General features: G+C 40.7%; 1 protein-coding gene and 1 long non-coding RNA gene across 7 annotated transcripts; one reads left to right on the top strand and one right to left on the bottom strand.

The window, feature by feature from the left end:
* Nucleotides 1-491: 491 nt before the first annotated feature.
* On the bottom strand, nucleotides 492-13,760 carry LOC135512286 (monocarboxylate transporter 9-like). Of its 6 annotated transcripts, none has more exons than XM_064934163.1 (6): nucleotides 13,656-13,760; nucleotides 11,870-12,114; nucleotides 4,549-4,692; nucleotides 3,590-3,685; nucleotides 2,401-3,258; nucleotides 492-2,120 (listed from the first exon to the last, which is right to left on the bottom strand). In XM_064934163.1, the coding sequence occupies exons 2-6, from the start codon at nucleotides 12,072-12,074 to the stop codon at nucleotides 1,936-1,938; spliced, it is 1,488 nt and encodes a 495-aa protein (XP_064790235.1). In that variant the 5' UTR covers nucleotides 12,075-12,114; nucleotides 13,656-13,760; the 3' UTR covers nucleotides 492-1,935. The 6 variants fall into 6 exon arrangements, with proteins under 6 accessions (XP_064790235.1, XP_064790229.1, XP_064790232.1 ...); XM_064934157.1 differs by having other exon boundaries at nucleotides 13,451-13,755; XM_064934160.1 differs by lacking the exon at nucleotides 13,656-13,760 and adding an exon at nucleotides 12,881-13,190.
* LOC135512287 (uncharacterized) lies at nucleotides 7,719-9,522 on the top strand. The gene is made up of 5 exons (XR_010451393.1): nucleotides 7,719-7,945; nucleotides 8,076-8,654; nucleotides 8,771-8,828; nucleotides 9,055-9,094; nucleotides 9,370-9,522. It is a non-coding gene; the product is annotated as an uncharacterized LOC135512287 (long non-coding RNA).
* Nucleotides 13,761-20,889: the final 7,129 nt, after the last annotated feature.

Raw genomic sequence — 20,889 nt, 5'->3', positions numbered from 1 at the left:
TATCCACGGCTATGTATGGATCATTTGATTGAGATCACATTAAATATCCTATAGGCAGGTTTGATATTGCATGCCCAGCGGAGAATCAGAGATGAGGAGCGGCATTGGGCACACCTGAATATATAGCCTAATAAGCAACTAATTCTAAAACACTGAGAAATATAAACATTGTATTAATTACAAATTACATGACCCTCCCCTGGACTAAATAAAAAAAAGGCTAAACCCTCCCCTTGACTGAAATGTAAAAGCATGATCCTCCCCCATTTCCCTCAAGGCAACCATTCTGTACATGTCGGTCCATCCCTAGGATGTTGCACTGCCAAAGGACAGAATTAGGTCAAACTTTCCAAGGAGTCTCTAGAGTTTACATATGTGCTCACTCTCTAAATAAAACCAAAATGTTCACAATATGTGCTGAAGTCAAGAAGAAAGGTCTTCAGTGAATCATATTTTATGTTAGTCAGACAAGCATTAAAAAACATCTACAATCACAATATTGAATTTCATTTATTGGAACTTTTTTGTTGAAAATAACAAAATAGAAAGAGCGAAATATTGCAAACATAAATACTGTAACCCAGACATTTAAAAAAAGAATAAGACAGAGTGGTTCAACATCATATAAAGTGACAGTTCTACTGTTTCTAACCTTTTTGGATCACAGATCACAGATTTCAACCCTGTAAATACTTTTACAAAGAAGCTTGACTAAGAATAAAACAATATCCCAATAGTCTTATATTTGAGGAAGAATATAAACTGAAATATGTTGTGGTTGATTTAACTTTTTTTTTATGGGATCTTCAAGTGACTAACAAAGCAGGTATCACAATTATTATATTTCTTAACATAAAATCATAATGGCAATAATGCATGCCATCTTTACATACAATGCATATCTGGGACTGGTTCAGTGCATCCTGTATACAAAGTTGCTTATAAACATTGAAAGAGTTGAACGTACAAAATGTAGTACTATAAAAAAAAGTACAAAAACATGCACAGACGCAAAAAAACACATTAAACCATTATGAATAGGACCAGCCTGGTGAACAAATGCAGGAAAGGGGTCATGCCACAAAGAACCAACAAACTAGTTTAAGGAACTGGACCTTATTCCTGTACAGTCTCTGGTATTTGCACAGCATATTATTCAGCAAGTTCTTAGTCCGGTCAAGACAGAGTGAGGTGTTTAGTACCTCCTTAACTAACAAAAAAAACAACAGTTTGGACAATACAAGTAAAATACAATGCCAATGAACTTAAAAAGCAAGATTTGTATTCATCAGGCATAACGTGTTGACAGGCATCCACCATCCTGGTGCTTTGGTAAGATAGAAACAAAACATTTGTGCGGCTAGAATTGAAAAGAGTACATTAAAGTGCATTCCCTCGTTTTTTTCCAATCCCTGGATTTTTTCCAGTAAATACCTGGGAAATTCTTTCGAATTTAAATTTTGCATGGTTATACATTTCAATATGCTGAGATATTTGAACAGCCTTTTGTGTTTTCAACCAACATCTTCACAGGCCATTGTTGGTTTGTATTTCTCCACAGGGTCACCAGAGGAAAATGCCTTTTCCATTTGACCCAAGTAAAGATCCAGAAATGTAAAAAAACAGCATTTATTCTAAGTAAACATAATCTATTGCATTAATTTGTTGAGAAACAATTTTGTTGAATTAGGCCTCTTAAAATGAGGCCGTTATTAAAATGTTCAACATAGGCATCTTTCAAAATTCTGTAGTTTAATGTAAGAAGTCTTAAAAACGCAATAAAGATGTATAGAAAAGGCCTACTTCAAAGCTCTTCTCAGGTACACATCTGTGAAATCTGGCACCAGGGAAAAAGAAACCTCTTGAAGGGTACAGAGCGTATCAGCAAAAATCGCTGGGAGCACTGGAGAGCAAGGCCAATGTGAAAGTTAGTGTTCAGGCTACAGAGGCAACTTTGTCACAGTTGCTGGTGTACTGAATGTCGGGCCTGCCGATGTCAGCCTTCTTTTTGTCCCAGCAGGGCAGAGCACACAGAAAGAGCGTGACTCCACCCAGGAGCACAGAGCCTCCACTGAAGTAGAAGGCCAGGTCATAGGACTGGGTCCAGTCAAAGAACCACCCTGGAACAGGAAGAAGAGAGAGAGAAAAAAAACAATTTCAGCAAAATCTCTCGACGATATGAGTCAGCAAAAGACTAGCTAAAGGCCAACATCCTGAGTTCCACATTCTCACTCACGCATTAAGATTACATCATCCTTAAAATAGTTTTGACATATGGAAGAGTGATTATCTGTAAAAGCATGAACATGAACCTGTACAAGCTCTAACCTAACGACTGTAAATGTGGACCACACACACAGCAATGTTGACCAATGGTGTCCGAAGTGGGATCTTTCTTACCAACAACAGGGGGCCCAAGCATGATCCCGAATCCACCGAAGAACATGAGGATCCCATGGGCTTGTGTCAGTTTGTCCAGGCCCACGATCTTGGTAGTGATGTATGACGTTAGGGACCAGTTCCCAGAGAAGAAGCCCACCACAGCTGAGAGGACCTGCAGGCCTACGTAACTCTTGGAGATGGGGATGAGGAGAAGGGCCGTCCCGGTCCCCAGCAGGGTGAAGGCGTACAGGAACACACTGTTGATCCACCTCATGTCTGCTAGCATGCCCAGGGTCAGCTTGCCCACACCGGTAGTGATGGCTACAATAGAGACCAGGGGGATGATTTTGACCTCGTCGATGAGGCCCTCACTCTGGGCCACGTCCTCCATGAAGAGGACCGGGGGGAAGGCTCCTAGGCTGAACAGGAATATAGCTATGCAGAGGGCCATGAAGTTTCTGTCATGCAGGAAGTCAGCCGTAGAGTGCATGTACTTTGAGTAAGCCTGACGCTTCTTCTTGATAATTTTCACAATGGCTAAACCTGCCATGAACCCCCTTTTGTTGTCAGGTGTGGGGATGTCTTTGGCGTCGATGGTAATCAGGTGATCCTTGATCGCCAGCTTTTTCTCGCCAGTGCCCGGTGTGGTCTTGAGGTCGTCAGCAGGCGGTTTTGTGAAAGGCTGCTCCTTTGTGCGCTCCAGAGCAGCCTTCTGTTTGAGGTAGTAGCCAGGCATGTTCAGGGGCCTCATGAAGCCGGCACAGGCCATGAGGTTGAGGGCCAAGGCCCCGATGATCAGCAGACAGCCTTCCAGGCCAAAGAGAACAATCAGCTCATTTTGAGCTGTGGCATAGAGGAACCCTCCCACACTTGTGCCTAAATGAGAGAAGGGAAAATATAGTGTTGGCATTCCAAGAATGAGCCCTTAGACATTCATTAATATGAATTTAATAAAATCCTTGCTTAGTGGTACATCATTACCTAAAGCTACCCTCCCTCAAGGGGACAAACACAGAATGCCCCAGAACTGTGTTGTATTACCAGTGTTCTTCTTGTCACCAGTCCACTTCCCTAATCACAAGGCTACAGTGTTTCTAGACTAGAATGTTTACCTTGGCATTCCAAGACTTCCGGCTTCTGAAACATGAAAGAACTGAGCATGAAGACTTGGTGTGAACCCAGTGAGCGAAGAGGGGGGCTGAAGTACCTGTGGTGACTATGCCGAGGGCGAGGCCACGTCTCTTGTCAAAGTACTGACAGGTGATGGTCAATGTGGCAGCATAGACAAGACCGCAGCCAAGACCTGTGGACAACAAAAACAACAGAGGTATTTTGATTAGCACATTTTAGAGGAGCATGTAGCTACAGTACCTTATTTTTTTACCATGTTGAAGAAGACATTTAATGTTCTGAGCAAAGCCTTGCACAGTAAACTGTGTACATTAATGTGAAACTGTGGGACTTGGGTAAGGCCATCTTAGTCATGTAATAACATAGAGTGAATTCACCATGTTTAAAATATGTTGTTCTGTGATAAATAAGTTACATATTAACCATACAAATAACTTTTGTTTAATGTAAAATTACCCCAACGATAATTTGATCCTCAAAGGATGACTGGGCGGAAAAGTGATGAGAGAATATTGAGCCACACGTGTTGAGTTTAAGGGATGGTCTAAAAATAGACACCTTTCTTCAAATATGCATGGCCTCTCTCTCAGGCCAATGCCACAGGCAGTGGCCGTCTATTGGGCTCTTTCCCCCTTAGCATGGCACAGCTGTCACTGGGTGTTAGATAATGAGCTGTGATGGGTGCATTCAAACTGTTGGGGGAGGCATCAGTCACATGGCAATCCGACTCTAACCTATTTTTATATTTCTGAATACATCCTACATATACCCTCATCCTACACATACCCTCACAGTGCATGTGCAATTCTTCTTATGTGTCTTATCTATCATTTACTTGTGTTATTGCTTAACTGTGTAATAGTTTTATGTAATGATGAGTTAAAAACACAATTAATTTCCAACAAAACCACAGAGTAAACAAGCAACTTCCTATAATTTCTCACACTTGCAAGGCTAATCCTATATCTAATAGTGGATCACACAAACCGCAGACTTGCTTTAGCAGAAAAAGACCATCACGAGCTTCTCACTTACCGACGACAATCCCGTAAGAGAAGATGAGAAACTGGACGTTTGGGGCGAAGGCGCTGAGCATCAGGCCCCCTGCCACCATGACCCCACTGAAGATGGTCACAGGGCGTGCCCCAAAGTTATCCACACAGGCACTGCAGACAGGACCTGGGGGAGAAAATAGGGCAGAGAGAAAGTGAGAATTCAGTGTGTGTGTGTGTGTGTGGGAAAGTTGAGGCTACATTGAGGGTACATAGACTCAGTGAGTTAGGGAGTAGCAAAAATGAGATGACACAAAGAAATACACATGATGGAATTAATATGGTCCATTCAGGATGCATGCGGTGTTAGCAACAGATGGCTTTCCTAAACAATACAAAAGTAGCAAAAAGGAAAGTGATACCATTCAAGGTGTACCGTACATGTTGGGCTATTTCATGGCAGGAAAACCTGATGTATCAACTTTAACCATGTGACATGGTCCCCTTTTCTGCCCTGATATTATTTTAACCTTATCGCTCCCTATGTAGGACAGCGTGCTTGTGACCCTATTCGTTCTCCTCATATGATTACAACGAGGTCCCCTTAAGCGGCACTAGCTAGTTATTAGACACCTAAGCAGAGGTAAAGGGTCAGGGAAAAGGGCAGCCTGTGATGTTCGTTCGTCATCATCCTCACAACATATCGAATTTAAAAGCACGCCGAGTTACAGAAATATATCTTACAGTGCCTTCAGAAAGTATTCACGCCCCCTTACTTTTTCCACATTTTGTTGTTTTACAAAGTAGGATTAAAATATATTTGTCATTTTTTGTCAACGATCTACACAAAATAATCAAATGTTAAACTGGAAGAAATGTTTAAAAAAAAACAACCTAATATGTCGATTAGATAAGTGTCAAAATCACGCTTGGCAGTGATTACAGCTGGGTAAGTCTCTAATAGCTTTGCACACTTGGATTTTACAATATTTGCACTTTTTTTAATTTATTTTTATTGTTCAAGCTCTGTCTTGTTGGTTGTTGATCATTGGTAGATAAAAAAATTTTTTAAAGTATTGCCATAGATTTTCAAGCCGATTTAAGTCAAAACTGTAACTAGGCCACTCAGGAACATCCAATATCATCTTGGTAAGCAACTCCAGTGTATATTTGGCCTTGTGTTTTAGGTTATTGTCCTGCTGAAAGGTAAATGTGTCTCCCAGTGTCTGGTGGAAAGCAGACTGAAGCAGGTTTTCATCTAGGATTTTGCCGGTGCTTAGCTCTATTCCATTTATTTTTTATCATTAAAAAAACTCCATAGTCCTTGCCGATGACAAGCATACCCATAGCATGATGCTGCCCCCACCATGCTTGAACATATGAAGAGTGGTACTCAGTGATGTGTTGTGTTGGATTTGCCCCAAACATAGCTCCGTATTCAGAACATAAAATTAATATTTTTGCTGCTTTTTTTATTTACTTGTTGTATCTCTCAATTCCGTGATATCCAGTTGGTAGTTACAGTCTTGTCCCATTGCTGCAACTCCTGTACGGACTCGGGAGCCATACATCCTCCGAAACACGGCCCTGCCAAGCCAAAGTGTTTCTTGACACACTGCTCGCTTAACTCCAACCGCACCAATGTGTCGGAGGAAACACCGTCCAACTGGGGACAGTGTCAGCATGCATGCGCCCGGCCAGCCACAAGAGTCGCTAAAACAGGATGGGACAAGGACATCCTGGCCGGCTAAACCCTCTACTAACACAGACGGCACTGGGCCAATTGTGTGCCGCCTCATGGGTCTTCTGGTCGCGGCCGGCTGTGACACAGCCCGGGATCGTACCCGGAGCTGTAGTAAAGAACCCAGATCTGCCTTAGACCACTGCGCCACTCCGGAGGCCATTTGCAGTTTTACTTTAGTGCCTTATTGCAAACAGGATGTATGTTATGGAATATTTTTATTCTGTACAGGCTTCCTTCTTTTCACTGTCAAAGACTCAATCATGGACACTCTTACTGACAGTTGTGGCTGCTTCGAGTGATGTATTTTTGTCTCTATCTTCTTGACTTTGTGTTGTTGTCTGTGCCCAATAATATTTGGACCATGTTTTGTGCTGCTACCATGTTGTGCTGCTTCTATGTTGTGTTGCTACCATGTTGTTGTCATGTTGTGTTGCTTCCATGCTGTGTTGTTGCTATACTATATTGTCGTCTTAGGTCTCTCTTTATGTACTTTAGTGTTGTGGTGTCTCTTGTCGAGATGTGTGTTTTGTCCTATATTTTTCTTTTAAATGACTTGCCTAGTTAAAGGTTAAATAAAAATATATAAAATAAAAATCCAAATGTAATTAATAATTTCAGCATGCTGAAATGGATATTCAATGTCTGCTTTTTTAAATTGTTACCAATCTACCAACAGGTTCCCTTCTTTGTAATGCATTTAAAATCTCCCTGGTTTTTGTGGTTGAATTTGTTTGATGTTTGTCATTCACTGCTTTACCTGAGAGACCTTACAGAAAATTGTCAGTGTGGGGTACAGAGATGAGCTAGTCATTCAAATATCATGTTAAACACTATTTTGCACAGAGTGAGTCCATGCAATTTATTATGCTAGTTGTTAAGCACATTTGTATTCCTTAACTTATTGAGGCTTGCCATAACAAAGAGTTTGAATACTTATTGACTCGAGACATTTTAGATTTTAATTTCAATAAATTTGTAGAAATGTCAAAAAACACAATTCCACTTTGGCATTATGGGGTATTGTGAGTAGGCCAGTGAGAAAAACATTAAATGTAATTCATTTTAAATTCAGGCTGTAACACAACAAAATGTATAAAAAGTGAAGGTGTGAATTGTTTCTGAAGGCACAAAATGTATAAAAAGTGAAGGTGTAAATTGTTTCTGAATGTAATTAATTTTAAATTCAGACTGTAACACAACAAAATGTATAAAAAGTGAAGGTGTGAATTGTTTCGTATGGGCCCAGATCCACAGCGGGGCAAAAGGGGTCTCAGCCCCATCAGTTGAAACGTGTGCCCCCTCAGTTTTATGGCCTTATATAAAAATAGCAATAAAGTTCAAATGATTGAGTGACAGGTTACCGAACAATCTGTTTATCCGCTGAGCTCAGCACAATGGACAGAGTGCGCCGCGGTGTGTGTAGCGAGTCTACAGAGCCTACACCTAGTATATACAATAATGAAATTAAATGCCTATTGCTTATTTTATGTATTTCTAATTATCATGCCTTTTATGTTTATGCTTATTTTCTTTGGCAGAGACACGTTAGTGTGTTATTGGAGGGTGAGTGTCCCAAAATGTAGCAAATGCAGCAGCAGTCAACTTCATCACTGCCCCTAATGCACATATAAGGCTGAACCATATCTGAACAATATGGTCAACAACCACAAAGGTCATGCTTCAGTGAGGCACAGAGGTACTATTTCTTTCTTTCTTTCTTGTATATATTTGAAGTTAACGTTTTTTGATTTGCCCTATTTTTTCCCCCCAGTTACATCAGTGAATTTAATTGTGCAACTTACTTTACTGTTATTCCTCTCTTTCAGAGTTCACAATCATAAAGTGTGGCTTCAGTTGTAGAAATGTGACACACTTTCATTGTTGCTACTGTAAGGCAACAATAATCAACAGATCACAGTTTCTGAAGCACCTGACATAGCATCAACGTCCAGTGGCCCCACAAGATCTTGTCCCCTGGACCTTGGAGGACTTTTGGTGTGGATGATGATCATGTTAGATATTTCTTTAAAATTATTTCACTGAACTGCACCAATTGATTGTGCTTGCAGCATGCAAAGCACACTTGTTATTGCTCATATGATTTCTTGTTTATTATTCTTGACACTTTTTTGGACCTATTTTTTACACTACATACACAATTCATACATCAAACTCCTGCAGAGCTGGATGCTGATGTAACATGCTCTGACTTCTTGGGGGGGGGGGATTATTATGAACTTATTGTTATTATCATAACTATCAAACTTAACAACCTACTCTTAACTTGCAGTACACTAGTAGATAAGATTTTTTGGGATGCCCATATGATTTTCGTTTTCAAAGGAAAACATGCAGCAAATTTGGCGATGGTGGTGCCTAGTTCTCCTGCAGAACTTTCCAATGCCGTAAGTCTTAAACATTATAAAACGTTTAATTTGCATCCTTAAAATCACTTGTTTCACTATAGCCAGGCTGACCTGAATATATTTTCATATTGAATGTATGTCATTCACCCACTAAGGTCTGAAGAAGAGCGGTTGAAAGATCAAAAAAGGTGGCGAAAACAGAACGCACTACAGGTAGGTGTCATATGATGAGTGTGATCATATGATGAATATTTCAGGATGATGTTGAAGGCGAGCCCCCCCTCCCCCCTCCAAGAAGTCACAGCATGTCACATCAGCATCCAGTTCTGCAGGACCGGGTGCTGTATAGGCTATTAGCTAAAGTAAGGCACATTCTTGTATACACATCCCTAGAGGTTCCCTTACATTACTTAATGACCACAATCTGTTTTCTTTCTAGACAATAATGAAAACAAAATACACTGGGAGCTGTGAACTGGGTATGTAGTCTACTGTGTGTGATGCTGAAGGCTTGATGCATGGCAAGATATAATAGTTGTCATGACCTGTTGAGTAGTTATAGATATCACTGAAAACCCTTTTAGTAATAGTGGCTTTTGTTTGCATGAAAGTGGGGTGTAATTTGTCTTGATCACCCAATGAGGCACTATTAATATTTATTTGTCAAGGAAGCAGATGTTCTTCTAAAAGACACCCTAGAGGCAGCAAGGTGGTGAGAACGCTTAACATTTAAAGGCACTGTTTCCTTCCCTAGTGTAATTGGGATGGACGGGGAAGACCACTTAAAGAACTACAGTTGTATGATGGCTTGGATGAAGAGGAAAATATTCTCCTTAAGGAACCATTCATGTTCCAGTTACAGAGAGATTATGAGATGTTCTATGTGGAGGCAGTTGACAACAAGAAAATGACTCTTGAGGAGCAGAAGTGAAGCCATTTTTGAGGAGTGGTCAAACCTTGTTTTTGTCTGCTGTGTTAATTGTTTCAATTGTTAATTGTGTTGTTTAGTAAAGATGATGTAGAAGTCACCCGAGTCTGATCTCTTTACTGGAGCTGGTATAACTTAATGGACAAAGCACATTCAGCTTGTCAGTATGTCTATATGGTATCGTATGTCTCCATTCTAATGAGGAAAGTAAATAGCATTATAAATCAGGATAAGTAGTAACTGTAATGTGTGTGTATATACACATTGAAATAATATAACATTTATCAACAATTTTAACAGTACATGACATAACAAGTCTGTTCACTGCAACAATATCAGTGGCTTGTCTCATAGCATGAAGCAAAAAGTGTTACAACATGTTCTGGTATCACTTTATATAATATTTCTTACGATCTTCAAAAATTAAATGCATATGTATTCAACGTGTGCCTTGCACAAACATGTTTGTATTCAGTGTGTGACTGTCAAACCTCAGATGGACAAAAAAACAACAACAGGTGGGTGGGGTAAAATGTGGGCGGAGTCAAATGTTTAACTGCCCAGCCCAGAACTGCACACTGCAGTCAGGGGGTACTTGACACTCTGCAGTCAGGGGGTACTTGACACACTGCAGTCAGGGGGTACTTGACACACTGCAGTCAGGGGGTACTTGACACACTGCAGTCAGGGGGTACTTGGCAGAGATAGGTGGCACCAAATCTGTAGCCTGTCGCTTCAAAGCACTCAATCAATGGTCTTGGCATTCAAACTTTGTTTGTGGTATAGCTCGATACAGGCAGAATTCAATGTGAAAATGTTTTGCCCTCTCACCGATTTCAACTGCCCCCTTAGTCACTTTATCCTGGTGTCGGGCCTGAGACAGTATCACCTCACTAACCCGTAATCTGCTGCCAACACATTAAAGACTGCTATGATTTCCTAGCATTGTGCCAAGTCAAATGCAGCCCAATCCATTTAGTTTCCAAAGCTATATGCACATTGAATTGACTACTTGTTTTAGTACAGTTAATCAGTCAATCTCTGGATAGAGGAGACAGATGGTGATGAAAACCTTAAAGTCTTAAATCTTACTGTTCTTGTTATGCATGTCACTTGTTGTGCGGAGACATATTGAATTACCGATCAGACCACTGACAACCCAAGGATGTGCGTAAAGAATAGCCAATCACGTCTTGTTGAACCCTGTCTCCACCTCCTTTCCATTTCACCACCAGTTAAAACAGCCCACGGTGTAAGGCTGCATCGCCCAGCTGCCAAGTCCCACGCGTGTACTGGGAGCAATCTGTATTGTCATGACATTTCACTGACCTCTGAAAAGGCGACAAAGTGAAGGGAAGCTTAGCCTGGTGGTAAATGTAAACCAAGACCGTGATCTCTGATCTTTGAATACAGCTTGCAGACACGCAGTGAACTGAGTCCTCCTGTGTCCCCTGGTCATTCCAAACTAATGAAACTGTTCAAAGCTTTATTATCCTTCCTATTATCATTTTCCCTTTCCCACACACACCCTCTGTATGGTCACAGCTACGGGTATGCAAGTATGACAGGGCTGACTGTGGTGCGGCAGGTAGCCTAGCATTCAAGAGTGTTGGGCCAGTAAACAACAGGTCGCTGGTTCGAATCCCTGAGTCAGTGAGGTGAAAAATCTGACTGTGCCCTTATTGCGCCTGTAAGTCGCTCTGGATAAGAGCATCTGCTAAATGATATAAATGTAAATTACTTATCAACCAATAACCTCAACTAAGTGTTAAGGCCACCAATATTGCACAGTTTTCTTCATCTACCTAGGACAAGTCAGCACTGCACTTTCACAACTGTTAATATGTAGCAGGTAAAATACTCATTTTCCCATCTTATGTGCCACTAACTTGGTTAGATAAAAACTGGTCTGTTACTTCACCCATAATACCACATAACTGTATGTGTTTATGGAGACATTGGACCATTCTTTTGTCTGGTTCTCTGTCAGTGACATCATTAATTATACAACGGCAACAGGTGCATACCAGGTGAAAACTAAAGGAGACAATGTAGCTGCAATTGTAAAATACATAGATAAGTAAATGCAGGTCTAACCACTGACATGATGTTAAGCATATCAAGTCATAGCCATGCCAAGTAAATCAATATGGAATTCTTGAACAGATGTTCAGATGCTGAGTTGAATAAATGTATGTTAAGAAATCTATGTTTTATAATATACAGAATTCTGCAGTTAAGCACAGTGAACTCTGTCTTTGGATGATAGCATTAGCCTATACCTATACAGTAACTAAATAAATAAAGATATTTGGAGAATACTCACTGGCTATGAGTCCCACTCCAGAGACCAACGAGCCGACCCATGCCGTCATGCCTTTCCCCTCCTGGAAGGTGTGGAGCCACTCTGGATACAGGACGCCCACCGACTGGGGGGAGCCGTAGGCCAGGAACTGGGCCATGAAGCAGGCCACAATGACCACCCATCCCCAACCTCCATCCAGCGCTTTCTTTGAGATATGAAGACTCATGCTGTCTGCTTGGATCTTACAACTTCAACAGGGAGGGTTCCTGGGGAAAACAGAAAAATAGCAAAAAGTTTTAAAAACAAGGGCAATAGACAAGCAATTGACCAAATGCATGAGAATACAGACACAATAAATCACAAGCAAGTTTGGAACCAGGAATCATGATCAAGGAAGAGATACATGTCATAAGTTGAGTTCTAAAGTAGTAGATAAATGCCAAATGCACACGTCTTGATGTTGATGCTGCTCTTGCCCGGTCTACCAGGCAGGTCACCCGTGTTACTGTACTTCCTAAACAAAGTGCAACCTTCCCATCCTGCGCTGCCCGTTTTGTGCCCTCGCAGAACACACCTTGAAGGAGGGGGGTTTGGTGTCTGGACTGCCTACTTTAACCTGCCTTTTGTCTATTTCACATAAGTTCTGGCACGAAACATCGATATTTTAGAAGCGCATCCTGTTTCCTGTGCTGACGGAAACGTGTTTTATCTTTCATGAATAATTTGTGCCAGAGAGCAAATTGAGCTGTCGGTGCACTACTGCAGCATCCTCTCTCAAGTTTCCAAAAATTTCCAATAAACATCATTATATGGAGGAACACCGTGCCAACTACACATATCAACCTATTTGCTTTATTAAACAATGTTTTTTTTTGCTTGCATTTACGAGATATTCGTTGGCAGTTAATCACCCATTGCATAGCCTACAAATATATATTACGCTGTATTTAGCCATAGCCCTATTATGTTATAATGTTGTGCTATAGTAGCCGATTGTTATTTTATTAACACAAGGAAATACATGCGACTTACCTCAACAACATTAAAAATATAACAGCCACAAGCACAACAACATGCAACTGCAGGAGACGTGCGCGTTTGCCTACAGGGAGTTGCCATGAAGGATGGTTGGTATCCCGATAATAACTATGTATAATCGAAAAAATATATATACGACAACACCGGCGAATGCCGAGCGCCCGCTAGGCTATATCTGAGGTCCGGTGAGGCAGACCCGGGTCCCCCAGCATATTAGCTCAGTATTCGTTTTATAGCCTGAAGCTTTGTTGCCGGAGACCAAACCGGTTCAAAGCTGTTTTTGCTGGTCCGGATTTGTGTGCTACCAACGTGGAAACTCTGCTTCCTCTTCATCATGTGCGACTGTGTGGAGCTAGAGAGCGTACACAACACACTGCCACCGAGTAAACGCAACTGAATACGGATATGATTTCTTCTATTTGATAATAGGCCCATCAATTCAATAATGATAGGCTACATTGTATGCATCGTGATAATAGTGGACATAGGTGGGGTGGGGGACATGATATTCAACTGCATGCATAGGCTATCAATTATAAACGTTAACGTTTGTAATTAGCCTACCTGTGATGATCAGAAAGCTCTTCAAAGTATTTGAAGTCAAATCAGATTGAATGTTTCTTCACAAATAGTGTAAAAGCACATTTGAATTTGTAAAAACTAAACTGAGTAATTATTTGTTATCGCAATGAAAAATAACTGTTTCTTTTCTCTTTACAGTGAATACAAGTTTTATATATGCACTTTAATATACACATAATAGACCTACTCTAAACGACAAGTAAAGGGATCCTCCGGAGTTAGCGCAGAAGGACATTATTTTGCCGGTGATGCTTGAGTGTGAAGTCTGAGCAATATTTACCAGGAACATCGTTAATATTGCGTCTGGTCCAGTCAGAACTGGTTACTTGTTGGCAAGTAGCCTAACATCAACTTGCACGGAGCGCGTGTTGCCGCTGATTGTGATACAGCCTGGTCTCATAGACTTGAAGTAACATAGTGAACTTAAATCCGGTACACTCAAATTAATGATAGGTTACATTTGACATGGTTACATATGACAAGTTACTTAAGGCAAAAACGAAGGTAGGGTGGTTGGTCAGAGTGGAGGGGTGGATTTATAATGTGAACATCAAGTAACCAAGGTTGCAAGTTCAAATCTCATCAAGGACAACTTTAGCATTTTAGCTAACCCTTCCCTTAACACTTTTAGCTAAACCTAACTTTAAACATTTCAGCTAGCCTTTCCCCTAACCTTAATCCCTAGCCTAGCTAATATTAGCCAGCGAGCCAACATTAGCTACCTAAGTAGAATTCATAACATATCTAACTTTTTACAAAAATCTGGAAGATATTGTAAATTTTTGCCAAAATCTTAACATATTGCATATTTTGAAAATTAATAACATATCATACATTTAGCAAATTCTTAACATATTGTATGTTTAGCAAATTCGAAACATATCATTTGAAATGTACGAAATGAGTAATGGACGTCCACAAATTAATACATACCATACGAAATGTAACATATCATACTAAATTGAGTGTCTCGGATTTACGTACAGAATAATATGAAATGCTCTGAGGCCAGGTTGGATGGGGAGGTACTTTGAGATGAACTGCCACTCACACATTCTATCCTGAACAAAAATATAAATGCAAAATAAATGTAAAGTGTTGGTCCCATGTATCATGAGCTGAAATAAAATATTCCAGAAATGTTCCATATGCACAAAAAGCCTATTTCTCCCCCCAAAATGGCACACATTTCTTTACATCTCTGTTAGTGAGCATTTCTCCTTTGCCAAGATAATCCATCCACCTGACAGGTGTGGCATATCAATCAAGAAGCTGATTAAACAGCATTATCATTATTCAGGTGCACTTTTTTTACCTTTATGCTACTAGGCAAGTCAGTTAAGAACAAATTCTTATTTTCAGTGACGGCCTAGTGGGTTAAATGCCTGTTCAGGGGCAGAACGACAGATTTTGTACCTTGTCAGCTCGGGGATATGAACTTGCAACCTTTCAGTTACTTGTCCAATGCTCTAACCACTAGGCTACCCTGCCATGTTCAAATCAAATAGTATTTGTTACATGTGCAGAATACAACAGGTGTAGACCTTAGTATAATGCTTACTTACAAGCCCTTAACCAACAATGAGGTTGAAAAAAAAATACCTAAAACAATAAATAAAGGAAACAAATAATTAAAGAGCAGCAGTAAAATAACAATAGCGAGGTTATATACAGGGGGTACCGGTACAGAGTCAATGTGAGGGGGCACGGGTTAGTCGAGGTAATATGTACAGTGCCTTGCGAATGTATTCGGCCCCCTTGAACTTTGCGACCTTTTGCCACATTTCAGGCTTCAAACATAAAGATATAAAACTGTATTTTTTGTGAAGAATCAACAACAAGTGGGACACAATCATGAAGTGGAACGACATTTATTGGATATTTCAAACTTTTTTAATAAATCAAAAACTGAAAAATTGGGCGTGCAAAATTATTCCGCCCCTTGACTTTCAGTGCAGCAAACTCTCTCCAGAAGTTCAGTGAGGATCTCTGAATGATCCAATGTTGACCTAAATGACTAATGATGATAAATACAATCCACCTGTGTGTAATCAAGTCTCCGTATAAATGCACCTGCACTGTGATAGTCTCAGAGGTCCGTTAAAAGCGCAGAGAGCATCATGAAGAACAAGGAACACACCAGGCAGGTCCGAGATACTGTTGTGAAGAAGTTTAAAGCCAGATTTGGATACAAAAATATTTCCCAAGCTTTAAACATCCCAAGGAGCACTGTGCAGGCGATAATATTGAAATGGAAGGAGTATCAGACCACTGGAAATCTACCAAGATCTGGCCGTCCCTCTAAACTTTCAGCTCATACAAGGAGAAGACTGATCAGAGATGCAGCCAAGAGGCCCATGATCACTCTGGATGAACTGCAGAGATCTACAGCTGAGGTTGGAGACTCTGTCCATAGGACAACAATCAGTCGTATATTGCACAAATCTGGCCTTTATGGAAGAGTGGCAAGAAGAAAGCCACTTCTTAAAGATATCCATAAAAAGTGTAGTTTAAAGTTTGCCACAAGCCACCTGGGAGACACACCAAACATGTGGAAGAAGGTGCTCTGGTCAGATGAAACCAAAATTGAACTTTTTGGCAACAATGCAAAACGTTATGTTTGGCGTAAAAGCAACACAGCTCATCACCCTGAACACACCATCCCCACTGTCAAACATGGTGGTGGCAGCATCATGGTTTGGGCCTGCTTTTCTTCAGCAGGGACAGGGAAGATGGTTAAAATTGATGGGAAGATGGATGGAGCCAAATACAGGACCATTCTGGAAGAAAACCTGATGGAGTCTGCAAAAGACCTGAGACTGGGACGGAGATTTGTCTTCCAACAAGACAATGATCCAAAACATAAAGCAAAATCTACAATGGAATGGTTCAAAAATAAACATATCCAGGTGTTAGAATGGCCAAGTCAAAGTCCAGACCTGAATCCAATCGAGAATCTGTGGAAAGAACTGAAAACTGCTGTTCACAAATGCTTTCCATCCAACCTCACTGAGCTCGAGCTGTTTTGCAAGGAGGAATGGGAAAAAATTTCAGTCTCTCGATGTGCAAAACTGATAGAGACATACCCCAAGTGCCTTACAGCTGTAATCGCAGCAAAAGGTGGCGCTACAAAGTATTAACTTAAGGGGGCTGAATAATTTTGCATGCCCATTTTCTCAGTTTTTGATTTGTTAAAAAAGTTTGAAATATCCAATAAATGTTGTTCCACTTCATGATTGTGTCCCACTTGTTGTTGATTCTTCACAAAAAAATACAGTTTTATATCTTTATGTTTGAAGTCTCAAATGTGGCAAAAGGTCGCAAAGTTCAAGGGGGCCGAATACTTTCGCAAGGCACTGTACATGTAGATAGAGTTATTAAAGTGACCATGCATAGATAATAAGAGAGTAGCAGGGGGGCAATGCAAATAGTCTGGGTAGCCATTTGATTAGATGTTCAGGAGTCTTATGGTTTGGGGGGAAAAGCTGTTTAGAAGCCTCTTGGACCTAGACTTGACGCTCTGATACTGCTTGCCGTGCGGTAGCAGAGAGAACAGTCTATGACTAGGGTGGCTGGAGTTTTTATTTTTTATTTTAGGGCCTTCCTCTGACACCGCCTGGTATAGAGGTCCTGGATGGCAGGAAGCCTGACCCCAGTGATGTACTGGGCTGTACGCACTACCTTCTGTAGTGCCTTGCGGTCGGAGGCTGAGCAGTTGCCATACCAGGCAGCGATGCAACCAGTCAGGATGCTCTCAATGGTGCAGCTGTAGAACGTTTTGAGGATCTGAGGACCCATGCCAAATCTTTTCAGTCTCCTGAGGGGGAAAAGGTTTTGTTGTGCCCTCTTCACGACTGTCTTGGTGTGCTTGGACCATGTTAATTTGTTGGTGATGTGGACACCAAGGAACTTGAAGCTCTCAGTCTGCTCCATTACAGCCCTGTCGATGAGAATGGGGTGTGCTCGGTCGTCCATTTCCACAATCATCTCATTGTTGGGGATAAAAAAAGGCCACTCTAAAATATGATTTTTTTCACACAACTCAATTGCACAGATGTCTCAAGTTTTGAGGGTGTGTGCAAATGGCATGCTGACTGTAGGAACGTCCACCAGAGCTGTTGCCAGAAAATGTAATGTTAATTTCTCTACCATAAGTTGCCACAAATGTTGTTTTAGAGAATTTGGCAGTACGTCCATCCAGCCTCACAACCGCAGACCACGTGTAACCATGCCAGCCCAACTTCACATCCAGCTTCTTTGTGTAATACATCAACAACATCATATTGCCATAGGCCTACTCAGCCTGGTCTCATAGACTAGAGCAAAGGGTTTCCAACCCTGTTCCTGGAGAGCTATCGTGCTGAAGGCTTTTACTCCAACCCTAACTAACAAGTTTTGCAAATTCGCAACAAATTGTACGAAATGCAATTCGTAGTATATCATACGAAATGGATGATGGACATCCACAAATTAATACGTACCATATGAAATGTAACATATCATACAGATTTGTTTTCCGGATTTAAATTGACCATGTTACATGTAGGTGGTCCAGGTTGCCATACTGGGCTTTTAGAAATGTCATCTCTTTTTTTTCTCTTAGCTGCCATATAACCCAGTGAATTTTTTTTATTATGGGGAATGCAATTTTATTGTAGGCTGTTTTATTGGTTGAAGGCTATTTCTTGCCCTTACCACAACATTACATCAATAGATTACCTGATGGGGATTTCCTCCACACAGTGGGCCAGCCTCACACCTGAATGGAGTAATTTGCCTCAGGTAAAAAAAGCAACATCCAGCAGAGACACTCTAAAGTTATGTAAGTCATTTAGATTGACATGCGGTGTACTTCAAATGTAACTTTAGATGTTTGAAGTTAATTGCAAGAAACTATGTTACATTTGATCGATGACAAATACAGTTGAAGTCAAAAGTTTGGAGTCATTAAAACTATTTTTTCAACACCCCACACATTTCTTGATAACAAACTATAGTTTTGGCAAGTCGGTTAGGACATCTACTTTGTGCATGACACAAGTAATTTTTCCCACAATTGTTTACAGACAGATTATTTCACCTATAATTCACTGTATCACAATTCCAGTGTGTCAGAATTTTACATACACTAAGGTGACTGTGCCTTTAAACTGCTTGGAAAATTCCAGAAAATTATGTCTTTAGAAGCTTCTGATAGGCTAATTGACATCATTTGAGTCAATTGGAGGTGTACCTGTGGATGTATTTCAAGGCTTACCTTCAAACTCTGCCTCTTTGCTTGACATCATGGGAAAATTAAAATAAATCAGCCAAGACCTCAGAAGAAATATTGTAGACCTCCACAACTCTGGATCATTCTTGGGAGCAATTTCCAAACGCCTGAAGTTACCACGTTCATCTGTATAAACAATAGTACACAAGTATAAACACCATGGGACCACGCAGCCGTCATATCGCTCAAGAAGGTGACGCGTTCTGTCTCCTAGAGATGAACATACTTTGGTGTGAAAAGTTCGAATCAATCCCAGAACAACAGCAAAATACCTTGTGAAGATGCTGGAGGAAACAGGTACAAAAGTATCTATATCCACAGTAAAAAGAGTCCAATATCGACATAACCTGAAAGGCCGCTCAGCAAGGAAGAAGCCACTGCTCCAAAACCGCCATAAAAAAGCCAGACTACGGTTTGCAACTGCACATGGGGACAAAGATCATACTTTTTGGAGAAATGTCCTCTGGTCTGATGAAACAAAAATAGAACTGTTTGGCCATAATGATCATTGTTATGTTTGGGGGAAAAAGTGGGAGGCTTTCAAGCTGAAGAACACCATCCCAACTGTGAAGCACGGGGGTGGCAGCATCATGTTGTGGGGGTGCTTTGCAGCAGGAGACCCTGGTGCACTTCACAAATAGATGGCATCATGAGGAATTAAAATTATGTGGATATTATTATTATTTTTTTTACTAAGCAAGTCAGTTAAGAACAAATTCTTATTTTCAATGACAGCCTAGGAACAGTGGGTTAACTGCCTGTTCAGGGGCAGAACGACAGATTTTGTACCTTGTTAGCTCAGGAATTTGAACTTGCAACCTTTCGGTTACTAGTCCAATGCTCTAACCACTAGGCTACACTGCCGCAGCAACATCTCAAGACATCAGTCAGGAAGTTATAGCTTGGTCACAAAGGGGTCTTCCAAATGTACAATGACCCTAAACATACTTACAAAGTTGTGGCAAAATGGCTTAAGGATAGCAAATTCAAGATATTGGAGTGGCCATCACAAAGCCCTGACTTCAAACCTATAGAACATTTGAGGGCAGAACTTAAAAAGCATGTGCGAGCAAGGAGGCCAACAAACCTGACTCAGTTACACTAGCTCTGTCAGGAGGCATGGGCCAACATTTACCCATCTTATTGTGGCAAGCTTGTGGAAAGCTACCCGAAACATTTGACCCAAGTTAAACAATTTAAAGACAATGCTACCAAATACTAATTGAGTGTATGTAAACTTCTGACCCACTGGGAATGTGCTGAAAGAAATAAAAGCTGAAATAAATCATTCTCTCTACTATTATTCTGACATTTCACATACTGAAAATAAAGTGGTGATCCTAACTGACCTAAAACAGGGAATTTTTACAATGATTAAATGTCAGGAATTGTGAAAAACTGAGTTTAAATGTATTTGGCTAAGGTGTACGTAAACTTCCGACTTCAACTCTATGTTTTATTGTGTCCTTCAAAAGAACATTCTTTCCTTAGCTTACTATGAACTGAATGCACAATAGTGTAACTATTGTACCACATCAGAAGAGGCCAGTAGGCTTACAGCTCCATTCTGTGTTATAGAGCAACTGTATTTATCAGATTTATAGTTAATACAGTACTGACTCATGAGGAATTTGGGAAGAGTGGAGCTATGCCTTTCATGTCTGACAGATAATGCCCTTCTGTTCTGTACTTTTGGAGAAATGGTTTTATTATTTCTGAGTCCTGGACTGAGGAAAGGACAGGCAGGGTTTTTCACACTGTGGTACCCAATGTTCCCAAGGAACTTTGATACAGTTTCCCACAGTCAAACTCTGAGGGATCTTACAGGACGACTTGGAATTCATAATCCCCTTCTTGAAAAGAGAGGGAACCACAGAGAGTGAAATACAGTTAATTGCATTCTTCTATGGTATTGCAATGTATGTTACTTCTGACCAGGGTTTCCGGAAAGAGCTAACTGTACTGACTTAATAAACTATGTCAATGAGTTCAATAAAGACTTTATAATAAAACATACAATTGAAGTCGGAAGTTTACGTACACCATCTGTGGGGATGTTTTTTTCATCGGCAGGGACTGGGAAACTGGTCAGAATTGAAGGAATGATGGATGGCGCTAAATACAGGGACATTCTTGAGGAAAACCTGTT

The sequence above is a fragment of the Oncorhynchus masou genome, chromosome 24 (genome assembly GCF_036934945.1).
Source record: "Oncorhynchus masou masou isolate Uvic2021 chromosome 24, UVic_Omas_1.1, whole genome shotgun sequence".
Classification (NCBI taxonomy): Eukaryota; Metazoa; Chordata; class Actinopteri; order Salmoniformes; family Salmonidae; genus Oncorhynchus; species Oncorhynchus masou.
Note: the sequence above shows the minus strand (reverse complement) of the source record. Positions and strands in the feature narration are given on the sequence as shown.